General features: G+C 34.9%; 3 protein-coding genes across 5 annotated transcripts; all 3 read right to left on the bottom strand.

Annotated features, from left to right (window-relative positions):
- Positions 1-3596: 3596 nt before the first annotated feature.
- LOC103493642 (uncharacterized) lies at positions 3597-8141 on the bottom strand. 3 transcript variants are annotated; one of them, XM_008454477.3, is made up of 7 exons: positions 7527-8018; positions 7212-7429; positions 6961-7073; positions 5911-6310; positions 4882-5269; positions 3906-3983; positions 3597-3816 (listed from the first exon to the last, which is right to left on the bottom strand). In XM_008454477.3, the coding sequence occupies exons 4-7, from the start codon at positions 6291-6293 to the stop codon at positions 3766-3768; spliced, it is 900 nt and encodes a 299-aa protein (XP_008452699.1). In that variant the 5' UTR covers positions 6294-6310; positions 6961-7073; positions 7212-7429; positions 7527-8018; the 3' UTR covers positions 3597-3765. The 3 variants fall into 3 exon arrangements, with proteins under 3 accessions (XP_008452699.1, XP_008452698.1, XP_050943815.1); XM_008454476.3 differs by lacking the exon at positions 6961-7073 and having other exon boundaries at positions 7527-8141; XM_051087858.1 differs by lacking the exons at positions 6961-7073; positions 7527-8018 and having other exon boundaries at positions 7212-7504.
- A 2493-nt stretch (positions 8142-10634) lies between these two features.
- LOC103493643 (probable protein phosphatase 2C 72) lies at positions 10635-12381 on the bottom strand. The gene is made up of 4 exons (XM_008454479.3): positions 12178-12381; positions 11826-12098; positions 11393-11734; positions 10635-11142 (listed from the first exon to the last, which is right to left on the bottom strand). Exons 1-4 carry the CDS (start codon positions 12361-12363, stop codon positions 10966-10968), a joined length of 978 nt encoding a protein of 325 aa, XP_008452701.1. The 5' UTR covers positions 12364-12381; the 3' UTR covers positions 10635-10965.
- A 2435-nt stretch (positions 12382-14816) lies between these two features.
- Positions 14817-17717, bottom strand: LOC103493644 (uncharacterized). Its single transcript, XM_008454481.3, has 3 exons — positions 17099-17717; positions 15530-15688; positions 14817-15366 (listed from the first exon to the last, which is right to left on the bottom strand). The coding sequence occupies exons 1-3, from the start codon at positions 17354-17356 to the stop codon at positions 15010-15012; spliced, it is 774 nt and encodes a 257-aa protein (XP_008452703.1). The 5' UTR covers positions 17357-17717; the 3' UTR covers positions 14817-15009.
- Between the last annotated feature and the right edge of the window lie 1543 nt (positions 17718-19260).

The following is a 19260-nucleotide window of genomic DNA, read 5'->3' as shown; positions in this document are numbered from 1 at the left end:
TATAGGAAAGATGAGATGTATTTTTCATCAACTAATAAAACTTGGAAGTTTTTGGAGGAAAGACAAATAGGCAAGAATAGCATAATCCAACTATGGAGGACGATTTTCAACCAAGGTTTTGAACTAGCACAAAAAACTAAATCATGGTTAGTAGAGTTAATCTCGCAGTTGACTAGTTGTATGTTTATAACGATACTAATAGATAGAAAATATAGATGCAGTTGATGAAAACTTTGAACCGTCGTTTTGATATATAGCTTTTACAACCAAGATATTTCAAGGAATAAGAGAATTTGTTTCTTCCCAATCAAATCTACCCATATATAGCTTCAACAACAAGTTAACCTAGTCCAATGCAAAGGAAAATGGCTTCAACATTCACTTTTCCGTAAAAAAATAATCCACATAAAAAATTCAATATTTTAAAAGAGACGAAGGGAGAGGCTAACCAATAATAAACTTCCACGATAACTCGAGGCGAGGAGCTTGCATTATTACATGTTTAAGAAGCATATGAAAGTGGATAGATTCCATCATGTTCAACACTCACATAAATTAGATAGTATAAGAACATTGCAAAAGTGAAGTTGTAAAAACTTTGACTGTCGATAACTAACAATTTTTAGGCTAAACAAGAGGTGAAATTCACTACTTAGATACTTTTGTCGATTTGAAAAATTTTCAAATTGACATGCCTATATGTTCCAAAAATCATGATGCAGAAGACAACTAAATCATACTCATATTTTTACCTTTTTATATATTGCAAGGTAATGATTATGGAGCAATTATGATTAATAATGGACAAAGGCGTACAAATTCATATAATCAATTATGTATGCGACTAAAATATGTAATTAATCACTACACTTATTGAATACTTAATTTTATACTTATAAAAGTATGCAATATAGTTTATTAATAACCATAACGTGCTTACTACCTACTTTCATTATTATAAAATTAATGTTAACAAATTCATCTAATTCTTTTATTTATTTTCTCCTCCAATTCTATACTAAATTCTAAACCTTCATTAAGCATAGGTTAATGCAAGCTTTGTAGGCATAAGTTAAATAAAATAATGATTAAGAAGAAAATTTAACGATATGTGTTTAATCCCAACACGACCACCGTCCAAATTCCCTAAAATTCATGCATCATCGTACACGCGTCAAATTTCGATTGGTTCTTGGGGGTGAATAATAATTGTTTTGGTAAAGTGGGACCCAATAATAACGTGTGAAATCCCCACTTTGGAGCTACGCTTAGGTTCAACATTTTGGGTGTAGTTGGTAATTTCCACCAGCTTCTGTTTCTCCACGCTTACTTCAAATCCCAAGGCCTAAAACGACGACGTTGGAGTAGCGGAACCCAAAATTTTGTGGTGGAATTTGGACGGTGGATGATGGGGTGGGTGATCCACCCATCTAAGCAAAATGAGCTGTCACTTAGCCAATGGCCAGCTTTGTTTCTCTCCTTCCACTCCTTTCTATCAATCTCTCCTCTTTTCTCTATTATATAAACACTCCCACCCTTCTCTTTCTCCGTTGCCAAACCTTCCATTCCTTTTCCTCTCTCAATATTCTTTCTTTTCTTACAAAACCCTAATCTTTTTCTCTTTTTTGGAAGCAATGGCCGCCGTCTCTAATGTTTCTTTCATGGCTCTTGTTGCCCTCTTGTTCGCCATCTTCTCCATTGCGCTCGCACAATCTGCAGAGTCTCCTGCTCCTGCTCCGGCTTCTCCGGCTAACTCTGTTGTTCCGTCCTTGAGTCTTGCTTGTGTTGGTGCTTTCGTTGCTCTCCTCTTTGGATCTGCACTCAAGGCTTGAATGATACTTTGTACGCGTTTTGTGATTTTAGCAATGGATTCGTTTACTGATGATGCTCGATTACATTATGGAGGGTTTTTATTGACTATATTATTGAGTGTATAGGACATGGTTTTCGACGATGTCAAGAATTAGGTTTTATTAGAGATTGGTGGTTTGTATTCATGTATTATTATTATTCATTGTGTGTTATCTCATTATTAATATTGTTCCTTTTATATATCCACATTATTTGAGTAAATAAATTATTTCAGTTTTCTACTCTCTGTCTCGTCAAATTGATTCAAGATCTCTGTTTTCTCTTTCACTCTATAAACTGTATTAATACTTGTATATAATCGGGAAGCGGAATGAAGCTAGGGATTCCGTTTTCACTTTCTAAACTATTCCGTCCAAACAAGAGTTTCTTGACTCATTTTAAACTTCACAGTTCAAGATTTGAAATTCCAACGAAAACAACCAGCGGCTCCGTTACGTTAATGGCTGTGTTTGGTGTATAATTAGCGTCACAGTTAAACTAATGAAGAATCAAGTCCAAATCCATCATCGTCAAAACTAGAATTAAATGTCAAGTGAAAGGTGATGATGATGGGTTTTGTCTGGTACACTCTCATTGTCATCTCATTTCAAACATGGCTCTCTCATTTAGGGTTTCAGAGAGATAATTGAAGCTAGGGATTTCGTTTTGATTCAAACTCCGACAGACAGAGAGCTCTACATGCTGTAGTTTAGTTTTAAAAATTGAAATGGGCATAAGGTGGTGAAATTTGGGAGAATACAGCATGCAAGAAGTTGCCAAAAGAAATGGTTACGTGGCGAAATTTAAATGGTGGAGAAGGACGGCCTGGCCATGTGAGTATGGGGATACGCAATATCTCGAGTGAGAGAAGTATCCAACTAAATGATGACACGTAGCAGTGATATTTCAAAAGAATCACGCGGTTTGTCTCAGGGCATACGCATACCCAAATTAGGGTGGTGTGGTGTCAATATGAATATAATACCAAACTTCTGGGTTTGTGCAATCCACGCCTATTATATTTGTGTCTTTTGCAATTTACGAAAAGTCCATTCTTCATTAAATTTTGTACTTTTTCTTCTTCAACATAATGCATAATGCAGCAGTCAAGACAAAATATGGTTTTGAGAATGTGACTCTCCAATTTTTGAATTCTTCTCTGCTAATACTCGATTTTTCTGAAAGATGACTTTGTTAATATATATTGATATAAAGTCCCAAGTGTTTTTACTTCACGATCATGACAGTGCTGAAATTAACATAACTTAATTGTCATCTTGAGTGTTTAACATTAAATTAATTTAAGATAATTGAAATAATGTTTGTATTATCGATGATATTTTAAAGTACGTGGTTCATTCATCCCACCCCTAAAAAACCAAATTAAGAGGGAACTCGGGCATTAATTTCGAAATTAAACAATTCAACTGGTTCTTGAATTTGATTCCAAAACCTCAATGGCCAATTCAGAATTGAGAAATCCATTGGAAAATTTTCCCATAAGAGTACTAGAAAAAGGAATCTCCACTCAACCAATCTCCCTCCCCTCACCCAAACATCTTCCAAAAAAAGAGAAAAAAAGAGATTCATCACATTATCGGAAATCCCAAGATATCTTCGAGCTCCACTCTTCTCTATCTTCAAATTTCAAAGGAAAAAAATTCATCCTTGTTAGATTGTCTTATTTAATTTGCATATTTCCCTGACCTCCCCCCTTCCCCATAAAACCGCGAAAACAAACAGCATTTTCAAGAGGGAGGAATGAAATAGAATGAATAAATAAATCGAGAGAGGAAAGGAACAAAAAAAAAAAATTTGCCTACTTTCTCTGCTCTGCCCCTTCAATCTACTAACCATTTTTTAAAAAAGGGAATCCATAGAGTTTGTACATTTTATGGTGAATCCTGACTCATTTCACTCCGAATCTGACTCCATGTTACCCATTGCCTTCAATCCTCTCGGTCTCTGCCATCAAATCATAATCAAACCATTAATCACAACTCTCCATGGATTAACACAATCATCAAATCATATCATTAGTTCGAGTGACTCACCTTCTTAGAAATCTTCTTTTCCCGAACTTCATACCGCTCGAGAGTCAGATCTGATAGCCATGCCCCCGGACTCACCAGCTGCAACCATTTCAAAATGTTCAAACCCCATGGAATAAAGCAAAAGGCACCCATATTCAACAATATACAATGCATAATCAAGTGAAATCATAATTGTTAGGAGGTGGGTATTCATCAGCCAACAGCTTTGGGACCCAATCTAAAAAAGCACTTTCTTTACAAAAGAGCTAAGGGCCCCATTTGTGACCGATAACACACCAATCATCACCCTACACATGGCTGAGCATCAAATGGCATCCGATGCAACCACCCTTTCTAATCGTACCATCTCTCTTTATTGTTCTCTTAATTACAATTTATACCGTTTAACTAATCCCTCACCCTCCCCCAAGTAATTACTCTACTGAACCCCTTTTTTAAATTTCAACACTTATTTGTCTTTAGCCTAATTTTAAAACATTTATATAGCTAATGAGTTTACTTTACTATTTGATACTTTCCCGAAGTCATCGAACAAACCTTATCTTTATTCTTTAAACAAAGACTTGGTTTAACTTCCTTAGGTGGTTTCAGATTTTTCTTATCATCTTCCATTTTTCACTTTAAGAAAAGAAAACCCCTAAAGGAATTTATTTGTTTAATAACTTTTTGTTCCTAACCCTAGAAAATATAGGCTTGAGAATGCCGAGAAGACAAGGGGGTATGATACAAACAGCAGAGCAGCAAACCTGCAAAAAATAACCGTACACCGTGTCCTATCCTATACAAGAACGTGAATCAAACGCAGCCCGTGAAAGCTGCAGTGTTGTTTTCTTGTATTGAATAAATTTATTTATTTTTCATAATTTTTATGTTAAGGAAAAAAAAAAAAAAAAAACCCTTTTGATCATTTCCTATGGCTGCACAAAAAGATAATCGAATTAATAGTTAAAAGAGGATGAGATTAAGGGGGGCTTACGTTGACGGTGCGTTGGATAATCTTGGCACGTTTCTTGGGTCTTTGTGGCAATTTAGAGCCTTTAATGGCTAAGAAATCCTCCTCTTTCTCTTTGTTCGTCAAAGCAATAGCGAATTTTGGCGGCCATACTTGAGGCACAGCAGCTTCCCCACTCCCACCGGAGGAAGACCCACCTTTTTTACTATCGTGCGCTCTCTCCGATGTAGTCCCTGATTTGTTGTTATTCTCATTGTGATGATGATGATGATGGTTGTTGTTATTGTTGTTGGAATGATGATGGTGGTTATTACTTCCTCCTCTTCTATCGTGCGCCACTCTGTCCGGCGACGCAATTCCCCTAACCCCACCGTTGCCGTGCCCTCTCATCGCCCCCGCCGTCTCGGAGTTCCTATTTATTAAAAACAAAAAACAAAAAACAGAAAAGGAAAAGACGTTTTTAAGTATGAGTAATATGAAAATAAATAAATAAAAGTAGTAAAAATACTAAAAAAGAAAAGAAAGACAAAAAAAAAAAGGAAAAGAAACTAGATTTAGAGAGGAAGGAAGTCAAATTCCGAAATTGACCTTGAGGGGAGGGATCTTAAAGATCGGTGAGACAAAGTATAGCGAATGTGGGGGAGATGGAGATTTTTGGGTTTGCCTTTGGATTTGGTTTTGGTTTTTCTTGAATTTTCCTTTTCTTTTAATTTGAAAAAACAAATAAAAAGTAAGAACATAAGATGTGTGTTGTTCATAGCCGTCCGATTAACAAAATTCCCTTCACGATGGTTAAGATTACGTGTGACGACGACGTGAAGGTGTATTGTGACTGTACACACTGTGGGTCCACACACACTCTTTTCCCTAATCCCAAATTAATCATCACACGGCTCTCGTTCCTCCATACAAAAAGCTTATCATTAAAACATTTACATTATTCACAATCATGTGCTTAAGATTAAGATCTTAACAATTTACAGATCATCATCATCATCATCATACGATAAAATTAAGAAAGAAAGAAAAAAAAAGAAGATTTAGAATAAATACCTGAGAATGCGGTGGTGAGGAGGGGGGAGTTGAGGAGAAGATGGTCGTTGGCGGAGATTCAAATACCCATTGGCTGGAGCATGGGTCCGGTTCGGGGAGTCTTTATCGGTTCTAACGACTCGGCGGTCGACTCGGGCGGTGGTGGTACGGTGAGCCGGAGTGGCGGGGTCGGTTTTATCTCTGCCTTGGACCTTCATGCATCTAAGGCGCTTCCGGTTTCCCCACTGCAAAACAAAGTCCGATGACGGGGTGGTTGTTTGTCTTGTAGCATCGGAATTGGATCTGAGTACGTCGACTCCGCTTCTCCCCGATGTGTCCACTTTGTTATTGGCGGTGCCGTTGATATTATTATTATTATTGGTTCTTATGGTATCCCCTTCCATCAGGCTTTTAAATATAACTGTAATGAGGAATGGGAAGGCTAACCCAAGTTAGTTGAGGTTAATCAACCATGGTTAAATCTCCAATAAAGTAAATGAAGAGGGAAAATGGAGAAGTTGCGTTGGATTTTGCAACCCAACCCCCACATGGCCTAATTAGCGAAAACAGGTAAACAAGATGAACCTTCTCCAGCTATTTCCGAGTTCAGATAGACTCATAATTGAGAGAAGCTTGTGAGGGATTTAATTATGCAAGATTAAGGTCAGAAAAAAGATGATTGCAAGAAGAAAAATGAGGGGGTTTCTTTTCGATTTGATATTAGATCTAAATCCAGAAATCCAATAATAGGTAATGCATTCACAAAATAAAAAAGATAAGAGCATCTGGGAAATTTCGTCTGCTGATTGCGAATCTGAAGAACAAATCAAACTCGCATCTTTCCATCATAGAAAGAAATCCAATTGAGAGGAAAATCCTGTCCGCGAACATTTTTGGAGATGGAAATTTCAGAAGCCATACAGAGGAAAGATATTCTCCATCAACATATGAATTTTAAAAATTTAATAGTCTCTGATTCTTCGAAATGAGGAAGAGATGAACAATGGAAGAAGTAGAATAGTCTCTTCAAAGAGAGTAGAAAATGGAGGTGAATAAAATTTGATGCATTACCTGAAAACCTGAACTGAAGCAAACAAAAACCAGTGCGCAAAATGAAAAGGGAAGCGTAGGAAGGCGACTGATGCCATGAGATGAAGAATAACGAAGAATCAAAATAATCCCCTCTGCCCCAAACCACCGAATGGAGGAAAAAACGAAAGAAGCCACAGTACAAAAAAACAACTGCACATCAAACTCTCGAACTAAATCTGAAAAACCCAGTTGAATATATACGATCTACGATTCAGGATAATTTTCTTTACCTGTGATTCAAAGAAATTCCCAACCCGATGGTCGCTTCTTTTACTCTTCAGACTAAACGAAAATGCGAATCAGAAACCAAATTGCAACGACGGAGTTCCATCGCTCAGAGTTCTCTTCTTCGACTATCGAACAACAACCGTGTTTCCATCATCTCCAATCTTCCCAACAGTTTGGATTTTCTTCAACCAAACTAAAAAATCCGTTTAAAAAAATGCATCTGAAATGAACAAACAGATTACAGAAAATCAATAAGCGGAGTCATTCCACAACCAAAAACACAAATAACTAACAACCCAGTAAAAAGAAATTCTCACAAATTTGCAAGCCTCAGTAAACTTCAAGACCTCCCTCAGATGATTTCAAATGAAAAGGAATCGATTGGCTAAATAAGAGAGCAAAATTCGCTCGTAAATCAAATCCACTCCGAATTTCTTCAACTAGAAATTCCCAAATGTATTCGTGAAAAGAAAAAAAAAGCAAAAACAGTCACGCCCGTTTAATTATGTCTTTAAACAGATCAATTCCAAAAGACGGAGGAAAATTGAAAGCAAGGAGCGAAATTGTTCGACCCACAAGCTTGTTTACAAATGAGAGATCCTCAGCATTTCAGACTAGAATTGAGAACACTAAACTTCGTTCCGATAAGAGAAAAATAAAAAGGAAAAAAAAACAGAAGAAATTTTGAAAGAACGCCAAAAGAACTGGAGAGAGCTTTCTTCTTTCTTCTTCCTCTTCCTCCTCTTCTTCTTCTTCTTCGTTTCTTGTTCTTCTTCTTCTTCGTCCCTCCCTTTCAACAAATACAAAACACACCCTATGAAACGGAATTTTATACCCTCATTACAGATTGAATCGCACACTTGCTTTCTCCGCCGTTCATCATACATCAAACGACTATCCTTTCATCTCACCATCCTTCTCTCTCAGTGCCCGCGTTACGGCGTCGTATTGCGTTTTGGTTTTCCTAACCCTTTTTTCTTTCCTTTCTCACGGCCTTTTTTGACGTCAAACGGAATCTTCAACGCCGTCAAGTTTTTTATTACTAATATTATTTTCGAAAATAAATGTGGTTTGTTTTGTTTCGGGTGGGTGCGACGGCCCATTTGGAGCTTGGGTTTGGGTCCGCTTTCGAGAGTTAACCGTGGTTAATTATTTAACCACGGTGCCCACTTTCTCTTTTGAGTTAGTTTGTAGAAATTAAGATTAACATATTTTCCAATTTAAATTCAATTTCTTTACCCTCTTTTTTTTTTAATTATTATAATAGCTTTTGGTTACTATATAGTATGTGGAGTAATAGTAGTTTATAAAGTTAAATAATATAATCTATCTTTGACATTTATATTAGGGTTTCTTTATTAAAAAGAAAATTAGGGCTTACGTTGCTTTTTACTATTTTATTATTGTTGGTATTGCAAATTAGTCATTTTGTGTGTATAGGTATACCAATATTATATTGTTTAGCATCTACGGGATATGTTTTCAATTTTTGTTAAGAAGTTCGCAATACTAAAATAGGGTTTTATATTAGACGGTAATATGAAGTCGTATCTCAAACATCACTCACCTTTTTGCATCCTTCTTCATCACTCACATAAAATATATATTAAAGTATTTTATAAAAAAAAAATTCAAAATTTGTACTATGATAAATTATAATTTTACAATTTGATGAAATGCACAAAGATAGGTGATGCTTGAGATGCGCGCGCGCACGTATATATATAAATAGTTGTAAAGGAATGTTGGGAATATTTATTGCCTTACTATATAGTTTAATTTTATTATTGATATTTGTCTTGTATTCTTCAAATTTTGACATGATCCATGAGACAAGTTGTATATTGGAAAATGTTTGGATTTGCTAGGAAAAAATTTTCTTCCAAAAAGTCATTTTTATTTCTAAGCATTTTATATACAAAAAAAAGAAAATGATGATGCCTTTTATTTTAAGAGTTCATCGAAGATTGTGGTAGATATTTGAATTTTGACATATTGGTTGATGGCGTGTGCTACATAAGCTAACTTAGTTGACTCAAAGGCCAATTTGTTGCGTGACACAAGGTTTGATATATACCTATTGTCAAAACAGGTAAGGGCTTGTTCCAAAGATCAATAGCCAACTCAAGGAGCAACCCGACCTCCAAATAGGTAATAAATTTTACCTATAGTTAAATTAAGTTAGATGTCTAACCTTGACATTATATTCCCTCTAAAATTAATATATAGTGCTCCTCAAGAGTATACATAAGGGTACATACACCCTAAATTACAATAGGTATTTAACATGACCTTACTCAACTTTGACATTGATATTCTTGAAGCGAGTTGTTGGATCATGTACAACACAACATTGAGATTATATATATTTTTTTTTCATCTCAAATCACTTAACATCACACATCAACAACATATATATGTCTTAATTGAATTGAATTGTGTGTCATTGATGAAATTGTTTTTAGTATTTCACCTATATTTTTGTTTTTTTAGTACAATTGTTTCATAATAGAAAGATAAAAAAACCAAAATAGTATATCTTGTTTTGTTACGGTGTTTATTATATATTATAGTTTTAATTATTATATAAAATTCATCGTTTTTATATTATGTGAGATAATGTTTACTATTTTTCTTAAGTTAAAATAATTTACACTTCAAATACATGTTTATAATCCAAAGTAAAATAATCCACCATTCAAATTATAAACCATCATAGCTTAACTATAATGACCTAAGATCATAATAAATATCCATTGCTCCAAATGCTCCTAAAATATTATAAGAAGATTATAGATAGTTTAGAAATTCTAGAACGAAATTATCAATAATCTATAACACTCATACATATAATCATTAACTTTTTATATATATATATATATATTAACAGAATCAATAAAAACTTTACAAAAACATCATAAAAAGTCAAACTTTCCATTTTTTTGTGATATTTTAAAAGTTTTACTATATTTAAAAATACCGCTGTTAAATATTTAAACCAAAAAGTTGGTCAAACTCACAAATAATTTAAAACAATTTTAAAAATGATTAATATGTATTGTACTTCAAGGTGTACGGACGTTCTTATCGAAATTGTCAAAGTCATAGAAAAAATGTGGATGACGAGATCTAAACCACCCAAAGTAAAATTTAACTCCACGAAAATTTCTCGTAAAATTTATTGTCATTACCAATCCATCCCACATAGCTTGTCATAGGACGAACTTTATTTTTTACGTGAGTAATGAAAAAAGATATACAAAGATTTAAATCGTTAATACTTAAACTTTTGTTACTATCAATTTACGTTCTCTCTGAATTTGGTTGGATCAAACTAAATTACTAAACTTTCTTTCTAAACCAACCAATTCAAACATATATTTATATTTGATTATAATTACTTTGAACATCTTATCATGTATTACTTTTAGAACATATCAAAAATTTAAAATTTAAATTGGTATAATTACAACATAGTATCGTAAATATAAATTTATATTTTGTTTTGTTCTTCCATATTTCTCCCCCACATACATCAAATTTTGTTATGCTTCTTCTTTATAACTTTGTTTTATGATTTAACTTTCTGACCCAAAATATATTTACTACAAAACCAAAACAATTTTATTTCAACATCCTTCCCTAATATAAAAGCCGGCAGTCTCGAATTCCTACTTCCCGGCCCCAATCATGGCCTGTCCGATCGACGACGGAGAAAATGGCAAAACGACAGTCTTACTTACTTTAGTTTGGCGTTCATTGTTTTGGGGTTTGTAAGAAGTGGCAAATGACGGTGCAGTCGTCGTGTTTTGAAGAAGGGTAGCGTTTCCAAGCCTCTGCCGCCGCATCCACCACCGCTTTCGCCGCCGCTTCTTCGCTCTCCGCCGCCCAAACGATGGACGCTACTTCGTCGTTGCTCAGCACATCCCATATCTGAGAATAATCGAATCGCTAATTAATTTGATTTAAAAAAGAATCTATGAAATGGAATATGTTCTCTCTTTCTTCCTTTAAATGAATAAAGTAGTGATTTATTACATTTAAAATTAAAAGTCAAACAATTTTTTAAAAAATATAATTGGAGATGAAGTAAATTAAACCACAAACTTTTGGTTTATTAAATTACGGGAATCTTGGAGAATAATTATCGACAAAAAGAAGAAGAAGAAGAAGAGAGAATTACCCCATCAGTGGCGAGAACGATGAAGCGATCGTGAGAAGTGAGAGGGCGGAAGGAGACATCGGGGAGATTGATAATGCCATAATCTTTAAGAGCAAAATCACCAAAAGCTCTTGACATAGCCAGCCCCGGTGCGTCTTCGTTGGGGAGCCACACTCTTTGTATATGAGCCTCATCTTTCAGCGCCAAGACTCTCCCTTTACATCTTCTTATTCGCTCGCCCTCACTCGCCAATCCTGGCTTTAAATCTGTAGTTAATTGAACTGCTTTGATTCCACCATCGTCCCTCATCCTCCCCATCACCGCCCTTGAATCCCCCAGATTCCCAATCACCAAATAATCTCCCTGTTTTCAACAACATATCATTCATTATCATGATCTCCCCTTTAATCTATTATTATTATTTAAACATCTCTGACAGGATCTTAATCATTACCTGTTTGACGATAACAACAGCGGTTGATCCACTGAAAGAGCCATCCAAATTCTCTTGAAGTTTGATCTCTTTATCCATAACCTTGAAGGAAGTTTCAAAAGCTTCTTTCCATGTATTGAAACTCTTCCTCTTCACCAAACTTGACTTAGCAGTTACCTCCCTAAGCAATAACGAAGGCAATCTATTCTTCACTAAATTGCTCACAATATGACCATTCTGTCCATGCCCATCAAAAACTCCAAACAAATCACTCTCTTCAACTTCTCCAAACTCCTTCACAAAACAAAACACAAATTTAATAATTCTAAATACGTAAGTATATATTAAAAGAAACAAATATATAATTAATTACTTGATATGCAAAAGCAGCATCTTGATTGATTCCTTTGCTGCCTTGCTTAGAACAAATGGATTCGAGTTTCTGAATCCCGCATACAGAATAACATGACTTATAATGATCATCTTCTTCAATAATACTACCAACTTTGTTGGTTTCATGGCGAATCTGAGAAGATGCAGAGGATATACAGATTCCCATTGTCAAAGGTGTGTGTGGTGGGGAAGTTTGAAGAAATGACAATGTCCTTTGGGTTTAAATCAATAAATTGAATGGGTCCTACATGGGCAGATTAGCAAAATAATTAGTTATATTATATAGTCTTAGAAGCTGCCCGTTGACTCAGAATAATTCACTTCCCTTTGAGTAATTCTTAATTTATATTGGAACCAACAAAGAATATACAAAATTTTTCCATCTCAACACTCTACCCAATAGGCAATAACCCACACAGCAAAATAGATAGAGAAGAAAAATCTTAAATCTTTGGCTGTTTATTCCCAAAAAAAAAAAAAAAAAAAAACCCTTTGTTCATAATAATTAAAAATTAACTATATATATCATCCTTAACTTTCTACGAACGAGTTTGAATGAAATTTCAAACGTAAAATGATGAGGTAGTGAGATAATTTGATACCGTATGACGATCTTAAGTTTTTGTCATGAAGTTGAAAAAACCTTTAAACTACTACCAAAATAAACAAATCTTTCCTTGATTCTTATAAGAGAATTCTCCAATAAAATTATATTACTAATCCAACGGTTAGTTTACTTAAACTTAAAATGTCAAAATAGGGATGATTTTAAATGAAAATAATAACAAATTTCATTTTACAGTGATTAGAGACCGTAATTTTCTTGAATTTTTTTAATGTAAACAATTGCACTTGTTTTAGTTCTCCAATCTCATTCTAACATTTTTATGAATATATATTCTATTGTACTTTTCAACCCATTTTAAAAAAGTTTTTTTGTTTTCTAAATTCATGATAAAAATTAGTTTTTTTTTTTTTGTGTGTGTGTTTGCAATTTAATAATAAGGTAAATTCATATGCTGAGTAGTTGTAGAGTGTGAAGAAATGAATGGTTGACCAAGCAAACAAATTATTGTTATTATTAATATCATTTATTGCTCTTTTATATTTTTTAAATTTTGGGAGAGAAATTTGAAAAGTAGGGAATGGAATTTCTTGTGGAGAAGAGTGATTGTGGGAGAGATGAAGGGCCAATTTTTCATAATGAAATAATTACCGATTAATACATAAATTAAATTAATTAATATTACTTACAAGACATTGCAAATTTAAATTAAACAATCTTCGAAAAAGGGACCCACCAGGGCACTTGCTTGGATAAAGGAGAACCGTCGGATGAAGATGAAGATGAAGATGAAGACTAGAATCTCTTGAAATTGGAGATGACGTGGATCCATTGAAAATTCCACCAAAGTATGTGGATGGGGTTCCGGGTCCCACCTTCCCACTACAATGGGATCTCATCTCATCTTACGTCGCCATTTTTTTTTTTTTTAAATTTAATTATTCATTATACTTTTTATTTATTTTTAATTGAATCTCATAATAGAAGGTAAATTTGGTTAAAATCTCTTCAACCATTTTTTGGGTACACATTGGATCTCTTATTTATGTTCAAAACATTTGTTTCCAAATATTTTACCAAAGTATTGGTATGTGAAACTCGGGCCTTGAGCGTTCTTTTGACCTGTTCCTTGGGTCTGGGTGCAACGTTTGAACTGACACAAACAAGAATGTTTGTATGAACGTAATGTTGAGTTGAGCACATTTTGATTCTGATGGCTAAATTAATATGGAAAATAAGTATTTAGCTTAGCTAAGCACAGAGAGAGTTACTTCTATGCTATATCGATAATGTCAAAGTAGGTATGACTTTGAAGGTTGTAGAGTGTCTACAAACAAGGACAAGCATGTTTGTTCAACTTGGATGCCGAGGATTTGATTCATGAGAAGCAAAACTAATTTTCAATAAGGACTTAGAAATTCTAAGAAACATTTTCCAAGTAAGGACTTGGGAATTGTAATAAACAAATCCACCGTTCAAAAACCAAATAAAATTTATGAAAAGTTTAAGGACTTAAAGGACATTTAAATTTTAAAACTAAAACGAAAAGAATGATACAACTTCGAAAGTCAAAAGTTTAAAATAGAAATACAGCCACAAATTTGATTCATAAGAAGGCTAATTATGTTTCTATCAAAATCGTAATCAAAATATAAATAATTACAATTAGAGAGTGAGGTGGTTATGATCATAAGTTATAAGGAGATTTAACTTTATGTTCATGTGAAAGGGCAACGGTGTAGCTTTTGGGATAAGCAGAGAGCTTTTCTTTTTCTTTTTCCTATCTGGTTGAAGGTTGATCAGATTACAAAAAGAGATATCCCCAAATTCAAAAGTTGACTTATATCAATAAATTTTATAATGATATTTCTATCATTTTCAAGAAATTATAAAACACAGCAATAATTGAATCAGTTTGCCAAGTGGGAATCTATCAATTACTAGAACAAGCTTTTAGAATCTATAAATCAGACAAAAAAATATTCATCTCTTCCCTGATCTCAACAATGAAAGTCAACTTTCTAATACCCAAATGGCACCAACAACAAGTAATATGATCAATCAAAATATGACATTTGGAGCAAATAATCTGAACATGACAAAGATTAATATCATACCATAAGACCACTGTCTCTCTCGTCGTAGACTTGATGTTATGTACATTAAAAAAAAAAAAAAAAATCAGACTACAGATGAATAAGCGAGGTACCATTAAGCTACAACAACATCCACGTTTCCATTGTTGTTTCACTGGCTGGTAACAGGGACAACTTCGTTTGGAGGGGTGGAATCAGCGGGAGGCAATTTCTTTGTAAGAGGCTTTGGTATATCGAGATCATCTAGCGATATTCGTTGCTGGGGGTGTGATAACAACAGACACATGCAACGGTAAAGAACACGTGCAACTCCCTGGCCACTCTCGAAAATATAGCCTTCGTACTGGCTGACATGATCAAGGGCATCAACTAAGGCATCATACACCTCTTGTGGGCAGTTGTCAGGTCCAGGCTTCTCGTGGAGGTATATAACATCAAAAGTGAAGAGTTTTTGGTTTGCAGGCCATTGATGTTGGGGCCGTGTCGATGATCTGCAATAAATAAGAATCTAAATGCAACAAATGGTTATGATGCATCCACATAATCTTTCAAACATACATTGGAACATTAGAGGTTCAAGGTGGGATAATCTAGGCTCACTCTATATTCATATAACGGCTAAAAATTTGAGCTGATTTGGCAGATTAGGATTATAGGTATAATGAGAATACCAGTCGTAGAATCCGATTCTGGGCGGTTGATTTTCTTGATTCGTGAGCAGCTAATCGGAAAAGACTGGTAAGATCAGCATGATTGCAAGGGGAAGTAGCACCAAGTCCCCTGACAGCAGCCTCTGCGGATGCAATGTCACTGCTAAACTCCTTTTTGAGCTTCATTTATTAAAATTTTGGATTAGAGGCAGATATGTCGTTTAACAAGAATGCTACAAAAGAATCAGGCTCTCCTATGCAGAAGCTTGAATAACATTTCCATCAATTCAGAGGTTTAGCAACTTACCGTGTCATAAAGAGTGCAAGAGTAACAATAAATTTATAACTCAGTTAAATGCCCTCAACCAATTACTAGTTCTGCCTTCAAAATGTTGAGTCATGAAGATAATTTTTTTAGTTTAATAATAAGAAAAGACTGATAATAAATATAAAGAGAAATGAATGACAAACAGTGAAGGGCAAGAGTGATGGGAGCTATAGAAGCGAAGTGAAAGCACAATCTTTCTTGCGTGGTTAGTGCAGACAACTAAGGTTCGGTTTGGGAGGGTTCCAGATTAGTTCTTCTGTGTGTTAGCAGTTGACCATAGAGTGCGATAGTTAAGAAATTCAAGATACAACGATTTAAGGAGAAATCAGCTGCAAGCAACCGGAATCACCATGCTCATCTCCAAGTTCCATCGCCCAAGAAATGTCTTCAGAAGAAAAATGACTCCGAAAGTGGATAGTTGGAGATATTTCCTTCTCTTTTCCCCCCTTAAAATATCATCAGTATTGTTACCCTTTCACAATCTAATTCTAATACTGAAGCACATGTTTTGTTCTGGATCAGCACATATCAACATTATAAGGACGATATCAAAACAATGACTCTTAGTAAGAGTTAACAAAGTGGAAGGGAAAATGTTGGATCAGCACGGTCAAGTTATTTTCTTCAAATCAAAGATGCAAAATTGAGACGGGTTAGATCAGAAAGTTTGTGGTATATACTTCAACTATTAGATGGAAATCAGATACTATTTGGATCAGCAAGTTTTTGTTATATTCTTCTATTCAAATCTGGACTAACAAGATGAGCCAATAACGGACCTTCTCATTTTCTGCCCCACAGCTTGAACAAGAAATGGGGACCTAAGAGCTTAATCACGTTCACACAAAACAAAAACTTAAAGTTTCCAAGCCAGAGGAGTGATCATTTGAGGAATAGAATCCCTCGAGAATAAGATGTTTGGATCAGGGGAAAAGAAAGAACTCGGTATAATCTCCAGTACATGCTACATACAAACTCAAACCTGCAGAAGAATTTAAACTACGAGTTCCCAAGCATGGGACAATCCATTATTTCTCTACACCACATGAAGTTGTTCTATACGTTCAGGCGGGTAAATAGGATTCGAGTTCCCCAATCTAGGTAAATGAGTAGAATGATGCAGAGAATATATACTCCCCTAAAAACTAAAATTAGCCTTATACCAAAAACAGACAGAAATTACAGAAATCCAGTAATCCAAAACCTACATTTCTGAATGAAGAAAACAAAATCAACAAGAAATAGGTGATGGGGGGGATTACCCAAATGGCAGATTTGGCGATGGTGGTGAAAGCAAATCGATGGTCAGGATTCATGGAGAGTTTGGCGTGGACAAATAGAAGAATTGCTTGCTTAATAGAGTCCATTCTGGTGATGGGTCGTCCATTAGAGCCGGTGGTTTTGATCTCAACGGAAGATTCAGGGTTCACATCTATGCAGAAGAGAATGTCTTCGTTGTTTAATCTCGATGGTTTCAGCGAGTATCCACTTCCTCCTCTCTCAACTTCGATTGCTTCCATGGTTACTCAGCGTCGAAAATTGGAACACAAAGATCAGCGTTTGGTGTCTTGTCGAGCTAATTCTTTCAGAACTTAAATTGGGGATTTACTGTTTCCTTTTCTATCTTTGAGGGCATGTAGACGAAGACCATGTTTATAACACCAATCAATTCAGCAGTCGTATCAACTAAATTCTTATTCAAAATCGTAGTTTTATCTTCTACCAATTTTGATCCAACCCTTCAGCTGATTTGATTCGGAGAGTTTGTAGATCCCATCGCTACAAACATCAATTTCAAGTCTTATTAACTTCTTACATCACAGATCTCTATATTTCATAACTCTATTCCAAACAACTTTCAAACTCAAATCAAATCAAATTCTATGGTTTATATATTTATAAATATTTTAAAATCAAAAGATATTATAAACTAAACTTAAAATTGAAATTAAGGGAATAGTTTAATAATATATTATTATCATAGTTATTTTGCTATATTTAAAAAAAATAAAAATTTGATGAGAGACGTGGTTAGGATAATATTCTTGTTTGTGAGCAAATTTCATCTTATTTAGTAGCTATAGTCACATGATACTCATCTTATCATAAAAGTTGTATGTCCAAATCGATTGGTTTATTAATCACATATCAATAAAGACACAAACATGATTTATTCTTTTCAAGTATTAGGACTAAAAAATACGTTCAAAGAGCATAGAACCTAAAATGATTAAGTAATGGCCTCTAAAAAATCGAATTGAACAAAATCGTAAGATCAATTTGAAACCTTTAGAAGAATAATGTTGAGTAACTTTTAAGAACATATTCTAAAATTTGAGATTTAAGTAACTTTAATAAGGATAAAAATTAAGAGTTGAGTCGGTAATAATTATAGAAAAGTTATAAAAAGAATCGAGAGATAGAGATATATAATTGGTAGTGAAAAATATGAATTTATTACCATCCAATTAGTAAGGTTGCCATCACCCGTTAGGGTTAGGTTAAAAGAAATAAGAGAAAAACGTTTCTCAGCGGCGACATTTCCCTACGCACTCTCTCTACCTTTCGCGCCTCCCGACCTCTCGCGCCCATCAGCGACACGGTCTTGCTCCGCTTTCTCCGACGCCTACACGCCGCCGGCTACGGCAGGTCAGTCTCTTTCTCTCTCTCTCTCTCTTTCTCCCTCTGCGTGATTTGGTGCATAGCTTTCGTTCATTCAGTTTTTTTGTTCTCTACCTCACAGCACTCTCTATATCCTCTGTGTTTCTCTCCTGCAGCCGCACCCAGAACCTTCCAGTCGCCGCCACTCAGACGACGTCGGACATCGCTCAGGACAGTAGCCAGTCCGTTGGCCAGCAGGTGCTTTGCGACGTCAGTCTAGGTGCGGTGTTTCCTTCTAGTTTCTGAATTCTTCCCGCTACACATGACTCATTTAACTCTGATATTGATTATCCACTCCGTGGTGGGCTTTATATTCACAAATCCGAGGAGTTTTAGCTTAATGTCTATTACAAGGCTCCGATCTCGTCTTTGAATTTACTATCTAATGTTACTTTAGAGTTATAAACCTTGAATTTTCCTTGTGCTTAGAATTGGGTGGTTCGTTGAGGTCAAGAAACTAATTTTGGAATGGATATCAATTCGGGAAAATTTTGTAATGACCATGGGAGAAATGAAAATGTTACAGTGGTTTGGGTCTCCAAAAGCTTGACACTAAATGGGATTATGTTCTTAAGATTGGATGAAGACTTTCGGAAACTGAAAGCAAATTGATTTTGTTGCTGGATATTTTTTGAGCTCAGTGAATATATAACCCGTAAACCATGCTAGGTTTGGATTCGTTTGATGATAATTTTGGCCTCAACCAAATATGAACGCAATTACACCACTTAATAGAACTGATACATCATTCAGTTTTCCCGTA

This window comes from Cucumis melo, chromosome 7 (assembly GCF_025177605.1).
Source record: "Cucumis melo cultivar AY chromosome 7, USDA_Cmelo_AY_1.0, whole genome shotgun sequence".
Classification (NCBI taxonomy): domain Eukaryota; kingdom Viridiplantae; phylum Streptophyta; class Magnoliopsida; order Cucurbitales; family Cucurbitaceae; genus Cucumis; species Cucumis melo.
Note: the sequence above shows the minus strand (reverse complement) of the source record. Positions and strands in the feature narration are given on the sequence as shown.